This window comes from Zootoca vivipara, chromosome 13, assembly GCF_963506605.1.
Source record: "Zootoca vivipara chromosome 13, rZooViv1.1, whole genome shotgun sequence".
Taxonomy (NCBI): Eukaryota; Metazoa; Chordata; class Lepidosauria; order Squamata; family Lacertidae; genus Zootoca; species Zootoca vivipara.
Window position 1 is genome coordinate 9,997,302 of NC_083288.1, and position 19,060 is coordinate 10,016,361.

General features: G+C 46.6%; 2 protein-coding genes across 3 annotated transcripts in view; both read left to right on the forward strand.

Moving 5' to 3' along the window:
* LOC118095304 (membrane primary amine oxidase) overlaps window positions 1-3,735 on the forward strand; it is a 28,492-nt gene extending 24,757 nt beyond the window's left edge. Inside the window, exon 4 of one of the 2 annotated variants that reach the window (XM_060282274.1) lies at window positions 623-3,735. In XM_060282274.1, coding sequence (XP_060138257.1) covers window positions 623-907 — 285 coding nt within the window. In that variant the 3' untranslated portion in view covers window positions 908-3,735. The remainder of the gene's footprint in view (window positions 1-622) is intronic. The other variant, XM_035136438.2, reaches the window with a different exon arrangement.
* An 82-nt stretch (window positions 3,736-3,817) lies between these two features.
* Window positions 3,818-18,427, forward strand: LOC118095239 (membrane primary amine oxidase). The gene is made up of 4 exons (XM_035136309.2): window positions 3,818-5,855; window positions 10,720-11,005; window positions 13,370-13,499; window positions 14,670-18,427. The coding sequence occupies exons 1-4, from the start codon at window positions 4,280-4,282 to the stop codon at window positions 14,955-14,957; spliced, it is 2,280 nt and encodes a 759-aa protein (XP_034992200.1). The 5' UTR covers window positions 3,818-4,279; the 3' UTR covers window positions 14,958-18,427.
* The last annotated feature ends 633 nt before the right edge of the window (window positions 18,428-19,060 follow it).

Consider the following 19,060-nt stretch of genomic DNA (forward strand, 5'->3'; position numbering starts at 1 on the left):
TTGAGTTTCAGCGTAGACTGAGGTCACATGTTTAAAAACTCTTAAAGCACTTTAACAGTCAGAGCTCTCCCCACCAAAGAATCCTAGGAACTGTAGTTTGCTGAGGATTCTGAGAACTGTAGTTCTGCAAGGGGTAAGCTACAGTTCCCGGAAGCCATTGCAGTGAAAGTGACATAAATGTGCCCTCAGCTGTATCATGTATGTGAATCTTCGCTCATAGCTGCCAAGTCTCCCGTATTCCCCGGGAAACCCCCGTTTTTCCAGCTGTCCCCAGTCAAAAAAAAACGGATTTTTTTTGTTTTTCCCCAGTTTATTCTGGCACGGCGGCCATTTTGGAACTGGGCGGAGCATGCTCAGAAGCGACTTTTGATGCTGATTTGCCCAGTTCCAAAATGGCTGCAGCGTGACTTCTGGTGTGGCGGCCATTTTGGAACAGGGCAGAGCAGCATCAAAAGTAGCTTCTGAGCATGCTCCGCCCAGTTCCAAAATGGTGGCAGCGCTACTTCCGGTCTGCTACTTCCGGTCCAGTCCCTTATTTTTCAGGCCGGAACTTGGCAGCTATGTCTTCGCTGCACCCTTTTCTCTTACCAGATGACATGAGCTGATGTTTTCCCCTCCCCAGGACCTGGTTGCCTGGATTACCACGGGCTTCTTGCACATACCACATGCAGAGGACGTCCCCAACACGGTGACACTTGGGAATGCAGTTGGCTTCCTCCTGAGGCCCTACAACTATTTTGATGACGATCCCTCCATCTATTCCCCAGATGGCGTTTTCTTCACCAGTGAACAGGACCCGACTTCCTGTGACGTCAACCACCTTGCATGCCTGCCGAAAACAGCTGCATGCTTACCCAACCTCCCGCCTTTCACTTACGAGGGCTTCCAGAACCTGACAAGGCTCTGAGAAGCTCTTGACTATGGGTGGGTGGTTGGCGGAGGGATCCGTGTGGGCAACTCGGCGTGAAATTAGTATGTAACCAGGGCAGTTACGCCCAAGCAATTATCTCCCTGTCTATTATCTTTCAGCCCAAATCTTAAGCCTTGCTTGCGTGTATTGGACAAGTTTGGACTAATTATACTTGCACTCCCAGACACATTGCTCAACTGAAATTTACCCTTTTCACCAGTCACCTAAACGCTCATATATCTTTTTTCCTTTCTGGAGATCTCAATAAGTGTAATTACCCCCTGGACTGGCTGGCTTTTAACAGCAATTCTCCCTCCAAAAGGAACGGTGTAGGCTGCAATTCTGGGAATTGGATTGGCGATTTTTAACAAAGAAGTCTTAGCACCTTCACCAAACTGCGATTCCTGTAGTTACACTGATGTAAATCAGGTCTGAGTTTGCAGCGAAGATCTGCTTGTCTGCTTTCTTACTAGCAATCTGGGACTCTCCGTGAATCGAAAGGTAGTGACAGACACAGTACTCCGGGAGAAACTGGCATGTCTTCTTTAACCATGATATGAGTCTGACCATGTCATGACTTTACACAGATTGCTTTACAGTATTCTTGCACAGCTGATATTCTCTCCCATCCAGCCCAGTGCATTTAGGTGAGATGCCCATCTTTAAGATAAAATAAAAGAATTAAGAGCACAAGTCTTCTGTAATTTCAGTAATATTTTCCTTTTTTAAAAAAAAATGAAATTGAGAGAGGGGGTGTGTGGGACCGTGTGGTTGCTTTGTTTATTTTTTAAAAAAATTGTTTCAGTGGGCTGGGTAATCAGCACTACCAACAGCCAGCTTTTGCTATAACTTGCAAAAAAACTTCTCTTTTTAGCTCAACCCTAGAGGGAGAGAAAAGCGTATCTACCTGCAACAGATGAGATAGAGCACTTCAAAACCGGTACCACTGCCCTACCAATGTGTGGCATCATCAGGACACAAGTGGGGGGGGGGGGAGAAGGCATAACCTCAAAATAATGTTGCCATGCACAGGAAACTTTAATTCAAGGTGTAAAATGTCCAGTGTGTTTCAGCTGCTGCGATACTCCCAAAAAGGCCTCATTTCCCCCTGAAGGTGTAACCTGAAACACCACAAGCATTTTAAACCTTGCGTTAAAGCTTCCTATTCATCTCATCTCAGCACCGTTTTGAGGTTCTACCTCCTTTTTTGATCGCTTGCAGTCAGTGCTACTTTTCTAGAAAAAGAGAGTTTTCCATCATAGAGTTTCAGCTGGAAAAAAAGCCCTGCTTGCAGTTGCAAATTCCTTTCCCCCCCCCAAAAAAATAATTTTTATTCGCTTTCCAAAAATAACATTACAAAAGCAAAAACACACACCAAAAACAAAAAAATAACCATAATAAAAAGAAAACAAAAACAAAACATAAAAAAGATCATTTGTTACATTTTACTTAACATTGTTGACTTCCTCGATTCCCCTCTCACTGGGTCCATTTTAGAATTCCATTTAGGCAGTTTCCATCTTATATCTTAATTCTATCTGATACCTTTTATCATTATCTTTCAATTATTCTATTCTAAAAACATCCAACTATATTCCACCAATAATCTCAATCAAAAAATTTATTTCCCAACCTTCGACCTTCTATTTTTCCCTTTAGCCTAAATTTTATTACCAAAGATTTCCCCTAAATTCCAATAGAAATTCTTATATCATGATAGCATTTTACCCTTAAAATTGATACGACCCCCCCCTTTCCGCTGGGCTCAGGGTCTCCCAGATGTTTCAGCGAGTTCCATAAATCGTTCCCGTTTTGGACCATTCAAATCCATCAATAAAATTTGCATTCATTAATGAATGCAGTTGCAGATTCCTTAAGTGGAACTATAGCTGTGTTTCTGTGTTCATGTTTTTGCTTCATTTGATGAAGCCCAGCCACTGGTATGTTTTGACACCTCAGCAGTGTAAGATGAAGGTTCTTGGCAGACACTGTGAACTAGAAAAAAACTGTACCTCTCTCTGAGCAAATTAACAAATAAACAAACAACAAGCCGCACTCTTAAGCCTCCTTTGTCCAAAGTACTGTGTTGGGGTGTGTGTGTGTGAACATGGCTCCAAGGCTTGGGGAGCTCAATATTGCTACTTATTTAATCATTCGTCTGTTCAGAAGATGCATACTGCTTAACATTTTTTGGCAGTAAACTAAAATCCCCAAGTAGTTTGCAGAAATTATAAAAGCAAAACACAAATAGGTCAGAATACAATAAATACATTTTAAGTCCGGAATTTAAAACAAGTCCACAACTGAATTTCAGTAGCTAAAGTTTAGCTGGTCCTCAAGAGGGTCTGTGCGGGGGACAGGCCTGAGAAAGCCCTGTTCCTTCATATTTGGCTTTTTCAAATTTCAGAATCATGTGCCTTATTTTTGGTGCTGCTTGTTTTCTGCAAGTGACCGGAGATGCGCCATGTTTTAGGCAGGCAGCTATCCAAGGCTGTGTGAATTAGACCTATGGTGGTGGTTGGAAAAGTACACTGAGTGTGTTACGGATTCCAGGTTTACAATGTCCCAAATCACCAGCACACATTTGGAGCAGTTCCTAAGAAGCCGTTTCATTTCCCACTGAGTAACAGGAAAGTGCTTTTCAGGTACATTATATAACCCTGTTTCCTTCATTGCAGCCCCATTTTGAAATGTGTTGCTCTTGCTCAGAAACCCAGTTGTTGTTTTTTTTTAAATCAAGGAACTGAGAGTTCCATAGACAACCCACCACGATGAAACAGCTAGCCCAACAGTAAACTGAACACATATTCTTATGGGGTGAGTGCCAAGCTAAATCTGTGCTTCTGGGGCTGGACCAGGGGGGTGGGGGGTGGGCAATGTGAACATGGTGGAAATGAGCTTTTGAGCCGTCTGAGAAAAGGGCAGAAAAGGGTTTCTGCCGTGAGCAGGCATCATTACTTTCTCGGCTTGGGAGGGATCAGGTTACAGCATTTCATTTGGAGAGAAACCTCCTCCGACATCATTCTCTCCGAGGGTCTCTGCTAAATCTGGGTGTTTTGCCTCTCTGGGGCCTTGCCTTAGCCTGGCATTCTCTCCAAAGACCTCTTAGTCCATCATCCCGGGCCAAGAGCAGCTTGGGCTTATGGTGGATACATAGCTGGGCAGAGAGAGAGAAAGCCTGCCTTTTATAGTCGCTGATGAGCCCTCCATGCATTCCTAACTCTAAACCCTCCTCTAATTCTGAACAGAGCAACAGCTTTCCTCCCTCCCTCCCTCCCTCTTTCCCTCCCAAGCCGTTTCCTGCAAGGAAAATAGCAGTCGGGGTTGCTGAGTGTGCCGCGACCACTGCTGCCTTTCACGGACACCGGCATGAACATGAAAGCGGTGGTTGTCCTCCTGGTATTGGCTCTGGCTACCATTTTTGCTTTAGTTTGTGTCTTGATGACCAGAAAGGAAAAAGTCGTTAGGTGTGGTGTCTCAGGGCTCCAGAATTCTCCCGAAGGCACCAGCAGAGATCCGAGCGAGATCTTTGCTGACCTGTCACCCGCCGAGATGGCCCAAGTGGTGAAATACCTCAAGGAGAATCTTGGCGTACACCTCGAAGATGCGTCTCGGGCAAAGCCCTCCGATAACTGCATTTACTACCTGGATACGCACTTCCCCCCTAAAGAAGTGGCTCTGGGCTTCCTGGACCATGGAAGGGCTCAGCCCCAACGGGAGGCCTTGGCTGTGGTGTACTTTGGGAACCAGCCAGATCCAAATGTCACCGAGTTCGTAGTAGGCCCTCTTCCGAACCCAGCGAGCCACCGTGACATCACGCTGAAGAAATTTGGCAGGAAGGTGCCGTATCACAGCAGGCCGGTGACCCAGAAGGAGTACAAAGATATTGACACCTTCATTTTCCGTGAGCTCTTGGGGGCCTTCAACTTCCTTAGAGAATGTTGTGAGTATAATGGGACTAACTTGGCTACTCTGACCACAGCCCCCCGAGGCTTTGAATCTGGCGACCGAGCCACCTGGTTTGTCCTGTTCCACAATGTCATTGGGAGTGGGTACTACATCCACCCCGTTGGCTTGGAGGTGTTGGTGGACCACCGGAGTCTGAACATCTCCGAGTGGAAGGTGAAGAAAGTGTTCTACAACGGCCAGTATTATGAGAACATGGCCCACCTGGAGAAGGAGTTTATAGATGGGCGTGTGAAGGAGGTCAGAGTGAAGCCAGGCCACCTGAAGAACGATTTTGTTTCAAGGAAGCCTTCAGAATCTTCTCCTCATCCAGGCCCTTTGCAATTTGAGCCCCTCGGGATGCGCTACACCGTAGCTGGCAGCCATGTTGTCTACCAGTCTTGGAGTTTTGCCTTTGGGATGAACGTGAACACAGGGCCACGCCTCTTCAACATCAGATTTGGCGAGGAAAGGATTGTCTATGAGTTGAGTCTGCAGGAAGCTCTTGCAACTTATGGCTCCAACTGCCCCGGGGGAATGGTGTCTAGGTACATGGACGGAAGCCTTGGCATTGGGAAGTTTTCTTACGAATTGGTTCGGGGAGTGGACTGCCCCTATACGGCCACCTACGTGGACCGCCACTATTTGATAGACTCTGACGCCCTGAAACTGAACAAGAACTCTTTCTGCATCTTTGAGCATGACATGGGCGTGCCTCTCCGGCGACATTTTTCTGACATGGGCTCCTTCTATTACGGGGGGTTGAACAAATACGCTCTGGTCTTGAGGGCCGTTTCCACTCTCATCAACTACGACTACGTCTGGGATTTTGTGTTCTACCAAAATGGTGCTATAGAAGTCAAGGTCCATGCCACAGGATACATCAGCACTTCGTTCCTCGTGGAAGGTGGCACTGCTTATGGAAACAGGGTCGGGGAGCACACCCTTGGAACCATGCACAACCATCTAATGAACTACAAAGTCGACTTGGATGTTGGAGGTAGGTGCCCCATACTTCCCAAAACGTTACGTTCTGCCACCCTGCGTCCCACCACAAATCTAGCTTTCCCCCAGGAATCTCACATTCTGCATTTCAAGTAATGTAAAGAGTTGTGTGACTGTTTAAAAATTCGTTTTCCTATTCAGACTATTTATAGGGTTTGACGTACCAGAGCTAGACTAGTAGATTATAAGAGGGATGCCAAGTGTGAGCCTTCCCTTATTAAGGACTCAGAAAACTAAACTTTTTTTTGCCAGAACTTGGAAAAGAGTGTGCTATTTTTTCTAACTATTTCCTAACAATTAGGCATGTTTGATTCCCCCCCCCCCAACAGACGGGTAAGAGTCTTGTGAGACATTTGTGATGTATTTGTATTTTGTTTATTCTGGCCTAAATTTTGAGTCGGGGGGGGGCTCCTTTAGGACCCTTGGTGATGTCACTGGAAGTATGATGAGGTCTGATTGGGGCAGGGATTGGAAGAAGGGGAGTGGATGGGATCAGGGGCATAGGAAGGGGGGCAGTGGGGGTGGACCGCCCTGGGTGCCCTCACTGAGGGGGGTGACATTTGGTGTGCCGCCTGCCCACAACTCTCAAGCCTACCCCAAGCCATCGGGGTAAGGGGGGGAGCTGTGCCACTTTGCCGGCAGCATTCCCCCCTTCCCCCTTCATTTTGACAGCTTGGGGGAGGCAGCCTCCGCACCATGCCCCCCTCGGGAACGCACCTGCCCTGGGCAGCGCAGGCATATGCTCTGCCGCTGGGTGGGACCAAGGGGAAGAGTGGCAAAGGTTAAAATCTAAGCCAGAGAAGAACTTTTGGGGCTGTAATGCCCACCTTATACAGTAAGCAGTGCAAATCTCTAAGCTTCGTGATGCTAAGCCCAAGGATTGTGAAACTTGGATCTATCACAAGGTGAGGCAGAGTGAAGAGGGGCTCAGCATCCTTGGGAAGGTCAGGCACAACTTCTAGCTTCTCCCAAACCTGAATGTGCTGTTTAGGGTCCCCTTAGAGGATACTTGGGAGCTGTGATGTCTGACATAAGGAGATAATTCTGTTATTAACAGAAGCGTACCATCTGAAACGACAAATAGTCTATAAAACGCAACCCGTCATCTCGAGGAGGCAGATTAAGAGAATTGATGGCATGTGTTTCTGGAACACTGGTAACATTCGGCAGACGTTCTGTTCCTTGTCTGGTTTTGTTCCCATTTCCCCTACTGATTGCCTCAATGTGCCATCAGCAGAGATCAGGAGCCGGGAAAGTGTCGCCCAGAACGGTGCGGCTAGGGCAGTGTTTCTCAACCAGTGTGCCTCCAGATGTTTTGGGACTACAACTCCCATCATCCCTAGCTAGCAAGACCAGTGGTCAGGAATGATGGGAGTTGTAGTCCCAAAACATCTGGAGGCACACTGGTTGAGAAACACTGGGCTAGGGCAGAAGCTCAACACGGCTTGAGCGAGGGAACACATCTTGCAGGGAAAGTAACGGGACTCAGAGAAATGAAATAACGGAACATCTGATAGTGCTAGCAAGGAGCAAAAGCGAACCAGAAACTTGGGCCAAGAAGGGGAAGTAGCAGCTTGTAAATTACATGAGCAGGAGATGCTCCTGTTTCATAAAACAGCGTTTAGGGCTTTACAGATGCATCGCAGAGAAACAGATGTCGATGAAGCAGAGTTCTTTAAACGGTTATGTGGGAATGGGGGAAACTCTTCAGCCCAAGGCTCACATTCCCTCAGGGGCAAACTTCCAAAAGCCGCCACGCTAGGGGTGGGCGGTGCAATAAGCAAAAGTGGGCGGGGCCATGAATGCGTACAGTAAGACTGCCACAAAGGAGTCAGAGGTTTCCACATCCCACTCACTCCCATTTCTTCCTCTTTTCTCCATCAGGATAAGCAAGAGGCACATTCCTGCCACAGAAAAGCACTTGAGGGATAGTGTGAGAGCAGAGCTAGTGAGAGGAGTGGCCTAGAGAGAGGGGCATGGCCTTGGTGGTGGGTGTGGCCTGGGAAGAATCTTGAGGGTTGAATAGAGAAGCCCCCCCCCCCCGGGTTGTATGATCAGGATTAATTTCCACAGCAGCAGGAAACTAATGGCAGGGTTGGGAATGGCTTGCTGCTTGCTTGTAATCTCACCCCATTCCTCTTTGCATGTGGAAATGGTGAGATGCGAGTCTTCATTTGCTCAAACTCTGGTCCAATAAGGAATGTGGGGAGAGGGTTTGGCTCAGCAGAAGACCACGGGCTTTGTGTACACGGAGCTCCATTTTGGGCTCCTCCAAGTCGGGCTGGGAAAGACTTTTGTCGGAGATCCCCGGAGAGCTGCCTGCCAGACAACAATCCTGAACAAGACGGTGTGATGTAATCCATTGGAAGCAGTCAAATACACCATTCCTTGTTTTGCTGGAGTGGACATGCAAGGGAATGTTTGGTCCAGCCAGTCGAAACTTCCTGTTCCTCCTGGCCTGGAGCATCCTTCCTTGCATGTGACTAAAAGGTGGGCGTGACCTTACCTGACCTAACAAAAGGTCCAGTCACATAGCCACCTCTCTCTTTTCGACCTTCCCGCATCACCTGGACTGGATTGCTGGCTGCCACAGCAGTTCCCCAGGTCATCTCCCATATGGGGTAAATCTGCCTGTCCATGTTTGTAACTTTAAGCCTAAAGCCTGCCTTCAGGGATCACACTGTGCTCTGCCTGATCGTAAGTAAAACTATTTTTTGTTACTTATGAATAAGCCTGTGGTGTCTTTATTCTTTTAGGAGGGATCCAAAGGGGGTCTTACCAGGAACACACCATTCAATCTGAGCTGGATTGAATTGTGTAATAGTAAAAGGTTTCAGACGAGTCAGGAACTTGTTTTCTGCTGCGTAAGAAGGGGGAATGTGCTCTGCTAAGTGAAGAAAATTGCTAGTGCAAGTTAGGAAGGATATTAACAAACGATATACTGTATCCTCTCCTGCCACCCTCAACATTCCCACAGATGGACCAGGCAGAGTCCTCTGTTACTCCACCCTTAGATAAATGGCAAGGAGCTAGTCTTGCAATGCCACCTGTAAAAGAAAAGGCAGTGATAGTCGCTGTAGTGTGTTTCATTATATAAAGGGCAGAGTGATACATTGCTCACTTTCTCCTGTAAGAGAGGGAAAGCTATGGTGTACCACTGAAAAATGCTCAGATCTGGAAAATCTGGTCTCTTGTTTTCAAAACCTCCTGTTGGCTCATTGTGCAATTTAGGCTAACTCAGGGCTTACCCACACCCACCCTTTGACCTGCTCTTTCCTGTTCTGATTAAGCTTTAAAGAGTGGGTTTTCATGGGGCAAGCTCTGGAGCAAAAGGGGGGGGGCGTTCAAATATGATAATGTAAAGCTCTGGCCGTGCCTGGAAAGTGTAGAGGAAAGTGTGGATAAGTCCCCCGACTCCTCTTTTTCTGTCCCTCCGTCTCTCTCAAACCCTTAGTTCTCCATCTGTGCACAAGGAATAGGACCTACTCTGCTGATGAAATATGCACTGATTCATCATTTCATGCGGTGGCCGCAAGGAAACCAAATTAGGAAGTCCACAAAGAAATGCAGACAAATGATAAGAACAGTTCCCACAATGGAAGTTAGGCAGGAGGGAGTTTCGTAGCTGTTGATCAGCCACAGGAAAGGCCTCTCTCTGAGCTCCCTTCCCGTTAGAATTTGCCAAGGTGCCAAGCTGTTCTTGGCTGGTCTTAAAAGTTTGCCATGAAACGTAAGACAGATTGCCTCTGAGACGACCCTGTTAGGAGACCACCATTATCCCCATCTGACAGCTGAATAACCGATGCAGAGAGAGATGGGGACTTGTGCAATCCTACACGATGGGAGATAATTTGAGCCCACGCCTCCCAAATACGAGGTGGAAGTTTCCTCCACAGGCCCAAGCTGGTGTTCAGAGACGCCGTCCTGCGCCCAAGATTGTGAGGGGCTGGCATGCGTTTCACGCATGTGAGATTGCATCGTCAGGAGAAGGCCAAGCGGCCAGCCCAGCATAGCTTCCTCTGTCGCCACTGAACTGCATCACATTCGCCCTCCTCCACCCCCTCAGCATTGAGGGGGCCCAGCCCCCTGCCAGCAAATATTGAGGGGGCCAAAGACTCCTCTGCCCCTTGGAGTTGGTGCGCCTGTTATCCCAGTGGCTGCAAGAATCACCAAATTGTAGAGTTGAAAGGGACCGTGAGAGTCATCTAGCCGAACCCATGCTGAGGTTAACAATCTCTCTCTCTCTCTCTCTCTCTCTCTCTCTCTCTCTCTCTCTCTCTCTCTCTCTGCTTTTCAAGTTTAAACATTTCACTAATTTTACAATCCTTTTGACATTTCAAAACTTGACTTCCTTCCCCCTCTCTCTGTAGTTTCTTAAATTTATCTTTAATATCTTCTGCCAATCCAAATTAACTCAATTTCCTCATTTATTCATCTTCTTTAAATATATCCTCTTATGAAACTGCAGGTTATTACAATAATCCTGGCATTGTTCTTATCTGTTTACAATTTGTCTGTAAATATTCACTAAACAGTTTCCATTCTTTTATAAAAAAAAGTTTTTTATCTTGATTTCTTATTCTCCCGGTAAGTTTTGCCATCTCTGCATATTCCATAAGTTTTTGTATCTGTTCTTCCTTTGCTGGGACTTCTGCCTCTTTGCATTTTGGGGCAAGTAGCATTCTTGCCGCTGCAGTCGCATACACGAATAAGTTTCTGTACAGTTTGGGTAGTTCTGTCCCATTAATTCCCAAAGGAGATGAACAGTATCGTTCTCTACTAACGATCTTGCTTGTTGAGGGTTTGTCTCTAGGAGCTGAGGTGGCAAGTTCTTCTCTCTTAGTCTTTGCTTTCGTCAGGGACCAAGAACTCCCTGGTGGCCCTCGATATGGCGTTTGAGTCCGTGGAGGCCCCTTGGAGCCCAGAGCACCAGATCCAACGGCCCGTTCTCACAACCCAAACCCTGGACAAGGAGGAAGATGCTGCCTTTCCGCTGGACGGCAAAGTCCCCCGGTACCTGCACTTTGCCACCAGCCGGGAGAACCAGTGGAACCATCAGCGAAGCTACCGCATCCAGATCACCAGCTTTGCTGGAGAACACATGCCTGAAACTAGCACCATGGAGAGGTCCATTAGCTGGGGCAGGTAGGTAACAGGAACCATGATCTTTTTCTTTTCCCCCCTTAATTTTATTTCCTGTATTTTTCACTCCATAAAACACACTTTTTTCCTCCTAAAAAGTAAGAGGAAATGTCTGTGTGTCTTATGGAGTGAATGTGTGGTCCCTGGAGCCAAATTGCCCAGGGGCAAAAAGCAGATTGTGCTTTTTTATTTTATTTTTAGAAAGAGCTAAAGGCTAACAAGAGGGAAAGAGTGTTGAAAGGAACCCGCTCAGCAGCTGATTGCAAGAGATCGGGGAGGGAGATAAGGGAGCTAGCTCCCTTCCCTTCCCACCCTGCCCAGGCCCATTGCCCAGGCCTCAATTGTTGTCTGCAGAGGGAGGCTGCTTGTTTCCCCAGTGACATGTGACTGGTTGATTAGATTATCTGTCTGGAAACTGTAGAAATGGGTCCCTTTCCTTTCCTAGAGAAGCTGCAGAACTGTGAGTTGAACCCCATAAAAACAGGATTTTTTCCCTTTGCAAGGTAAGCTCAACAACTTTGAGCTGATCCTCAAAAAATGGAGTTTTCCCCCTTTGCAAAAGAAGCTTCTTCAAATATTTAATGGGTGGGCAAAGGCACCTAGGCCTCTAGGAGTTGGCTGCTATGCCTTGGACAATTCAAGAAAGCAAAATATTTTTTTCTTGTTTTCCTCCTCTAAAAACTAGGTGTGTCCTATGGAACAAAAAATACGGTATACTTTTCAGATACAGTGGTACCTCTGGTTGCAGACAGGATCTGTTCTGGAGGCCCAGCAGGGTCCCGAGGTTTTCGCAACCAGAGAGACTGCTTCTGCACACGTGTGGGGCGGTAGAGCGCTTCTGCGCATGCGCGCATGGCAAAAACCCAGAAATATACTACCATCAATATATCATTTTAATATAATTTCCTCTTATACTATAGCATGCTGGAAATTTTATATCCCTATCCCACAATCATTCCCATGCTTCCATGTCTATATTATGACCGATATCTATTGCCCGAAACAGCAAACCATGTCCTGTTTGTCTTTCAGATAAATGCCACCCTGTTTCATTTTTTTAAAATACTGATTTTTATTAATTTTTCAAAGATTTAAACAAATTTATCATTCACTGATATTTTTCTTGTTCACTTCCCACCCTTCCTGCACTGATTTTTATATATATATATATATATATATATATATATATATACACACACACACACACACACACACACACACACACACACACAGTGGTACCTCTACTTACGAATGTTTCTACTTACGAATGGAGCTCCGCCCGCCATCTTGGATGCGGTTTAGATAGGATTTTTTCTACTTATGAATTTTTAGATAGGGTTGCTTCGACTTACGAATTTTTTCTCCCAATGCATTCCTATGGGATTCGACTTACAATTTTTTTCGACTTACGAATGTGCATTCGGAACGCATTAAATTCGTAAGTAGAGGTACCACTGTATATATATTCTTATCCTTGGTTGCTGCATAATACTTATTGCTAAACCCCCTTAACTCCAGCTTATCATTTATTTTTTGCTCCCCGTCGCGCATAACTCAGAATCCTGCTTGCAATTTCATATTGCTAAAATACTTTGACAGATAGTAAAATAAAATTTAAAAAGACCTCCAATTTTCCATAAGCAGCTCATCATTTTGATCTCTTGGTTTTACGGTCAATTCCACCATTTCAGCACAGTCCGTTGATTTTTATAAGCCATTCTTCTTGGTTTGGTGTCTCTTCTTCTTCCATTTCTGCACATATAAAAGCTCTGGCTGTCGTCGTTGCATGCATAAAAAGATTATTCAGCTTATTTGGAACCTCCGTCCCAATTATCCCTAGCAAAAAAGGCTTCAGGGTTTTTTTGGGGGGGGATCACCAATTTAAACATATTTTTGAATTCATTATCCACCCTGTTTCATTTCGAGGGTCGTTCCTGGGTCACTTCAGTGCAGCTAACTCAGCAAAAACTGTTCGGGAGGCAGCAGTTATGAGTCACCGGTCTCTGCAGCCACGGCAGGCGCTGTGATTCTCTAGCAGTTTGACTTCAACCCTGGAAGTGCACCCCTGGAGGGCTGTAGCTCCAGTGGTGGAGCATCTGCTTTGGGTGCAGAACGCTCCCCTAGGGCTGGCAATGTCCACTGTCTGAAACCCTTGAGCGCTGCTGTCAGTCAGTGCAGACAGTACTGAGCTAGACAGGCCAGTGGTGTGACTCTGTATACAGCAGATGGGATGGGTGGTAGCCATCTTGCCACGGACTATCATATTCAAAGTAGAGGGTGGCACTGCTAGGAATAAAGACAAAGAACTTGCCTCTTGCCTCTGCTTTCATCCTCTCAATCATTTCCCCCGTTATCCGTATTCCTCAGGTATAAGGTGGCTGTAACCAAGCGGAAAGAGGAGGAGCTGACCAGCACATGCATTTATAATCAGAATGATCCTTGGGATCCACTGGTGGTCTTTGCTGATTTCATAGACAACGAGACCATCGTCAACGAGGTGAGTGCTGAGATCCTAGAATAGCACAAGGGACCATGAGAATCATCTAGTCCATTGTTACCTCAAACCTGGGCCCCCAACTGTTGTTGTACTACAACTCCCATCATCCCTAACTTGCAAGACCAGTGGTCAGGGATGATGGGAATTGTAGTCCAACAACAGCTGGGTACCCAAGTTTGAGGAAACACTGATCTAGCCCAACTCCCTGCAGTGCAGGAATCTTTCACCCAACGTGGGGCTTGAACCCATGACCCTAAGATCAAGAGTCTCATGGTCTACCGACCAAGCTATCCTGAATTATTGCTCTCTGTGGAAGAGGGGCAGAGGTCCATTAGAGATGGAGAAAGCCTTAAAGGAGAAAGGGTAAGGGAGATGTACCAGTAATAATGATAATGGTCTAAAATCTTGTGAGTCTGGCATACCCAAAGAACACTTTCTTTCATATGACCTTAGATTTAGGTGATGCTCTGCTAAGCCTCTTTGGTGGGGACTTCATTCCTGTGGAACTTCTTACCTAAGGGGGCTTCCAGACAGGACAGAAAAGGCATGAAGAGAGCAGAGCAAAAGCAGCCATACCGGCATAGTCTCAGATTGGTTGGGAAAAACTCTGGCGAGAAGGAGACTTAGGCAGCTATGGGAAGGCGGGGACCTTCAGACTCTGAAAGACCTTGTTGAAGAAGAGTTGCTGTGCTCATTAAGCCTGGCACTTCTGAGCCGATTCTGTTTCCTCTTAAGAGTTAACTTCACTTACCCTGTGTGATTTATTGCTGGCTTCTGATAGATAAATGGCCCACAATTTGGCCACAAACTGTCTAGGGTGGTTACCGTAAGCATCATCTATATCAGGGATCGCGAATTGGCAACCCTCCAGATGTTGCATAACTCCAGCTCCGATCATTCCTGACCTCTGGCCATACTAACTGGGGTTGATAGGAGCTGGAACCCAGCAACATCTGCAGGGCCACTGAGTCTCCATCTCCATCTCCATCTCTGATCAACATGCAGCCTGTTCTTGACTAGCCTACCAACTACAGTGGATACAAATCCTGTTTCAACACACTGAGACCTGGGGAAAGAATGGAAGTTCTCTTCCATGACCATATTATCGAGGAAACCGTCTTTCGCTCGTGACAAACAGGCCTGTTGTGTGTGTTTCCTTCCACTCTTCAGGACCTCGTGGCTTGGATCTCCACTGGCTTCCTTCATGTGCCACACGCTGAGGACATCCCCAACACCGTGACGGTCGGCAACGGGGTGGGCTTTATCCTTCGGCCTTACAACTTCTTCAACGATGATCCGTCCATCAAGTCCCCGGACGGCGTCTACTTTACATTGGACCAAGATGCTAGCAAATGCGACGTCAACCCAGCCGCTTGCTTGCAGGAAACAGCTTCATGTTCCCCCAACCTACCTCCGTTCACCTTCAGCGGCTTCTTCCAGAACTTTACAAGTCGTTGACAAGAAGAAGGACTCCGCATTCCCCACCCCACCCCATCTCAGTTTGCCCAAATATGCCTGTTTCAGCTGAATAGCGACACTGTGGAGCCCAGGCAACGTCTGACTTGAATACTGCCTGCTCTCCGTATTCCTTCTGTCTACTCCTTCACTTGTTGCTGCCTTGACAGTGTTATTAGTTTGGTGTTGAGGGGGGGGGGGTATTTTCCCTCTTAGGCCACGGGTGGAGAACCTGGTTTCCTCCAGATGCTGCTAGACTACCACTCCCATCATCCACACGCACAGTGGCTGATGGGAGTCGGAGTCCAGCAACGTGGCAGCAGCCGCTAGATCAGCTGAGAGAAGAGATCTAGTGATCCAGGATCACTCTGTTGGCACAGGTGTGGTGCTTCCTGTTCTTGATCTATTTTTTTTACCCCTGCTGGTTGCTTGACGAACTTGTAACTTGAGTTTGCTTATTTCCTCCTCCCTCCCAATCAGTTTTCCTCTTGTGTCGTGCCATTTTAGATTGTAAGCCCAAGGGCTGGCCCAAGACATTTTGGCACCCCAAAATGGCCCTCTCCCTGCCAGGGAATAAGAGGGTCAGGGAAGATCTACATCAGGGATAAGGGGAAGGGAGAAAGATTGACATCGGGATCTGCCGTTGCGGGTGGACCTTGGGGCAGGAATCGACTCCCTCTTTTTTTGTAGTGATTTGCAATATGCTTTGGGAGCCATATTTGGTTTAAGAATGGGATTTTTAAAAAATCTTTAAATCTGGGGTGGCTAACATTTTTCTGACCCAAGGGGTACATTCACCCTTGACCAGTCCTTTACACTGGGTACATGCCAGTGGCAGGTGTGGTCAGAATTGGGGGTGGCCCCCCCATAGTCTCTCACACTTCCATGTAAATACAGAGGACACAAACATACAGATACTGGCCTCATGCTTCTCACCTGACTCACTTTGGTGAATGAATGAATGAATGAAATTTATTACGGTCAGAGACCAGCTTGTGAAACAATATTGGAACTACAATCCCAACAGCAAAACAAACATTTAAAACAATAGACAACAATGGATTTTAAATTTAAAAATGCGGTAGGCATATAAACACATAAAAAACTTTAAGATAGACTTCCATAGAGAAATGACCCAGAGTCGCCCTTGGATCCGAGTTTGGGAATTGTCTTAACAAACTAGATTGAAACGGGGGGGGGGGGGGTCCTGCGCCTACAGATCTGTGCACAGAATCTGGCGACCATCTGGGTCGTCTTGTGATCTTTGCCTAACAGAAGAAGATAGAATTTTTGCTTTACCGGGAGGTCAGTAAGCCTCACCAGCAGGAGGTCAATGGTTTCTCTGCATGCCTCGTCCGAAAAGGGGCATCTAAAAAATATGTGTTCCTATATCCTCCAATTCCTATATCCTCCAATGAACAGGCACTCACTTTGGTGAATGGGAGTTAGTGTCCTTTTCCATTCATCCAGTGATTGACCTAATGACTGAGATGAGGGTGATCTGCATCCTCATCAGACAGTGATGGAGAAAAAATGCACTGAAAAGTGAATCAAGGTGCAATTTTCAAGACAATATTCCAACTGAAACACAGTTATCTTTCAAAATTCAAACTTCCCTGAATTTTGTGAAGCAGTTTGCCAAGGAGACAATGTTTGTTTGTTTTTAAAAAAATGCATGTATTAGAGCAGGCACGTCCAACAGGTAGATCGTGATCTACCGGTAGATCACTGGGCATCTGTGGTAGATCACTGGTAGATCAGTGGCTCCCCCCAAAGAAGCTGAACAACTTTGGCTCGGCTCCCCTAAAAAAAGCTCAACATTTTGGCCCTTCACCCCCTAAAAATGGGCCTTCCCTTCTCCCTATAAGAAGCTCAACAAGTTTGACCTGAACCCATAACAGGGCTTTCCTTCCTAAAAAAAAAAGCTCAAAAACTTTGACCTGAACACCCAAGTAATGGGCTTCCCTCTTCCCTAAAAAAAGCTCAACAACTTTGACCTGAACCCCCCAAAAGGGGGTAGATCATTGCTAGTCTTTAACTCTGTGAGTAGACTGCAGTCTCTTGGGAGTTGGCCACCCCTGTATTAATACTACTACTACTACTACTAATAATAATAATAATAATAATAATAAATTTTTATTTATACCCCGCCCTCCCCAGTCAAAACCGGGCTCAGGGCGGCTCACACCAATAAAATTACAATAAAACATAAAAAGCAATTAATTAAAATACAGATTAAAATACAGTATTAAAATTTAAATTGCAGCCTGATTTTAAGTAGTCCATAAATCCAAGCCATGAGGGAGGAAAACACAGGGGTCAGACTAAGTCCAACCCAAAGGCCAGGCGGAACAGCTCTGTCTTGCAGGCCCTGCGGAAAGATGACAAATCCTGCAGGGCCCTGGTCTCCTGTGAAAGAGTGTTCCACCAAGTTGGGGCCAATACTGAAAAGGCCCTGGCCACCTTATGGCTCGGGATCTCCAGAGTATCGTTGTTTGTGGACCTTAAGGTCCTCCGCGGGGCATACCAGGAGAGGCGGTCCCATAGGTACGAGGGTCCCAAGCCGCATAGGGCTTTAAAGGTCAAAACCAGCACCTTAAACCTGATCCTGTACTCCACCGGGAGCCAGTGCAGCTGGTAAAGAACTGGATGAATGTGATCCCACGGCCGGGACCCCGTAAGGAGCCTCGCTGCGGCATTCTGCACCCGCTGGAGTTTCTGGGTCAGCTTCAAGGAAGCTCACCCCTTATTAGGGGAAATGGCTCGCAAAAATGTGTGCATTACTCAAAACTGAGCTTATTAGGAGAAATTTGCACTGAAACGCTGATGTTTTGCAAACTGCTTTGAAAGCTGAAGTTAAAGTTAGAAAAGAGTAGAAATGGAGGCAATCCCAGAATTGACTAATCCTTCCGTCCCTACATCAGACCACACTGCCCCCCTCCCAACCCAACGATATGCATACCATGTCTACAGTAGTTTCATTTGCTTTTTGCCACTACTGCCAAAATTGATGGCGTCCAGGGGGAGCAGAAAAATTGGTTTGTGGGCTCTATCAGCCCCTGAATTTGGGGGGGGGGGGGTCAGGGGTTTCTCCAACCCTCTCTTAGGCTGACTGAGTGGAGAATTTCTGGGTTTACCCGATGGTCAATCAGATGCTTCACACAACCGTTTTTCATGTGATGGCTTATATAGGAAAGCAACTATGTGCTGGTTTTCTTAGGGTGTAGAGCAGTCGTGTCACCTCCCCTAGAGACAGAGGAAGCAGACACCATCACACACGAACTCAGAATGGAAACAGAGATAATAATCTGGCCACAGAATGCCTTGCTGTTATGACTCCTCCACTTGCCACAGGAATTTCTGCAGCATCTGCCGCCCTGGGACATGCCTGTCAATTTCCCTTTGCTGTGAGCAGATGGTTCGCGGCTTGTTTTGGCGTTAAGTGAAATAAATGGTTTTGTGTGTTTTCAGTAGGCCCATTGGGTGTGTGCATTTATTGCGCAATTGCTCGAGATGCGTGTCTGAGTTGCGCCTAATAATCTGCAATTAATCCAGAATGCGGCAGCTAGACTGGTGACTGGGAGCAGCCGCCGAGACCACATAACACCGGTCTTGAAAGATCTGCATTGGCTCCCAGTACGTTTCCGAGCACAATTCAAAGCCCTAAACGGCCTCGGTCCAGTATACCTGAAGGAGCATCTCCACCTCCATCGCTCTGCCCGGACACTGAGGTCCAGTGCCAAGGGCCTTCTGGCGGTTCCCTCACTGCGAGAAGCCAAGTTACAGGGAACCAGGCAGAGAGCCTTCTCGGTAGTGGCACCCGCCCTGTGGAACGCCCTCCCACCAGATGTCAAAAAGAAATATAACTACCAGACTTTTAGAGGACATCTGAAGGCAGCCCTGTTTGGGGAAGCTTTTAATCTTTAAGAAATTAGTGTATTTTAATATTTCTGTTGGAAAGCACAAACGGTGCTATTTTTAAAAAGTGTTATTTGCCAGTCTCCATCTTGCAATGTGGAGCATGCCATGGACGGGAGACTCCATTATTATTATTATTATTATTATTATTATTATTATTATTATTACAGGTAGGTAGCCGTGTTGGT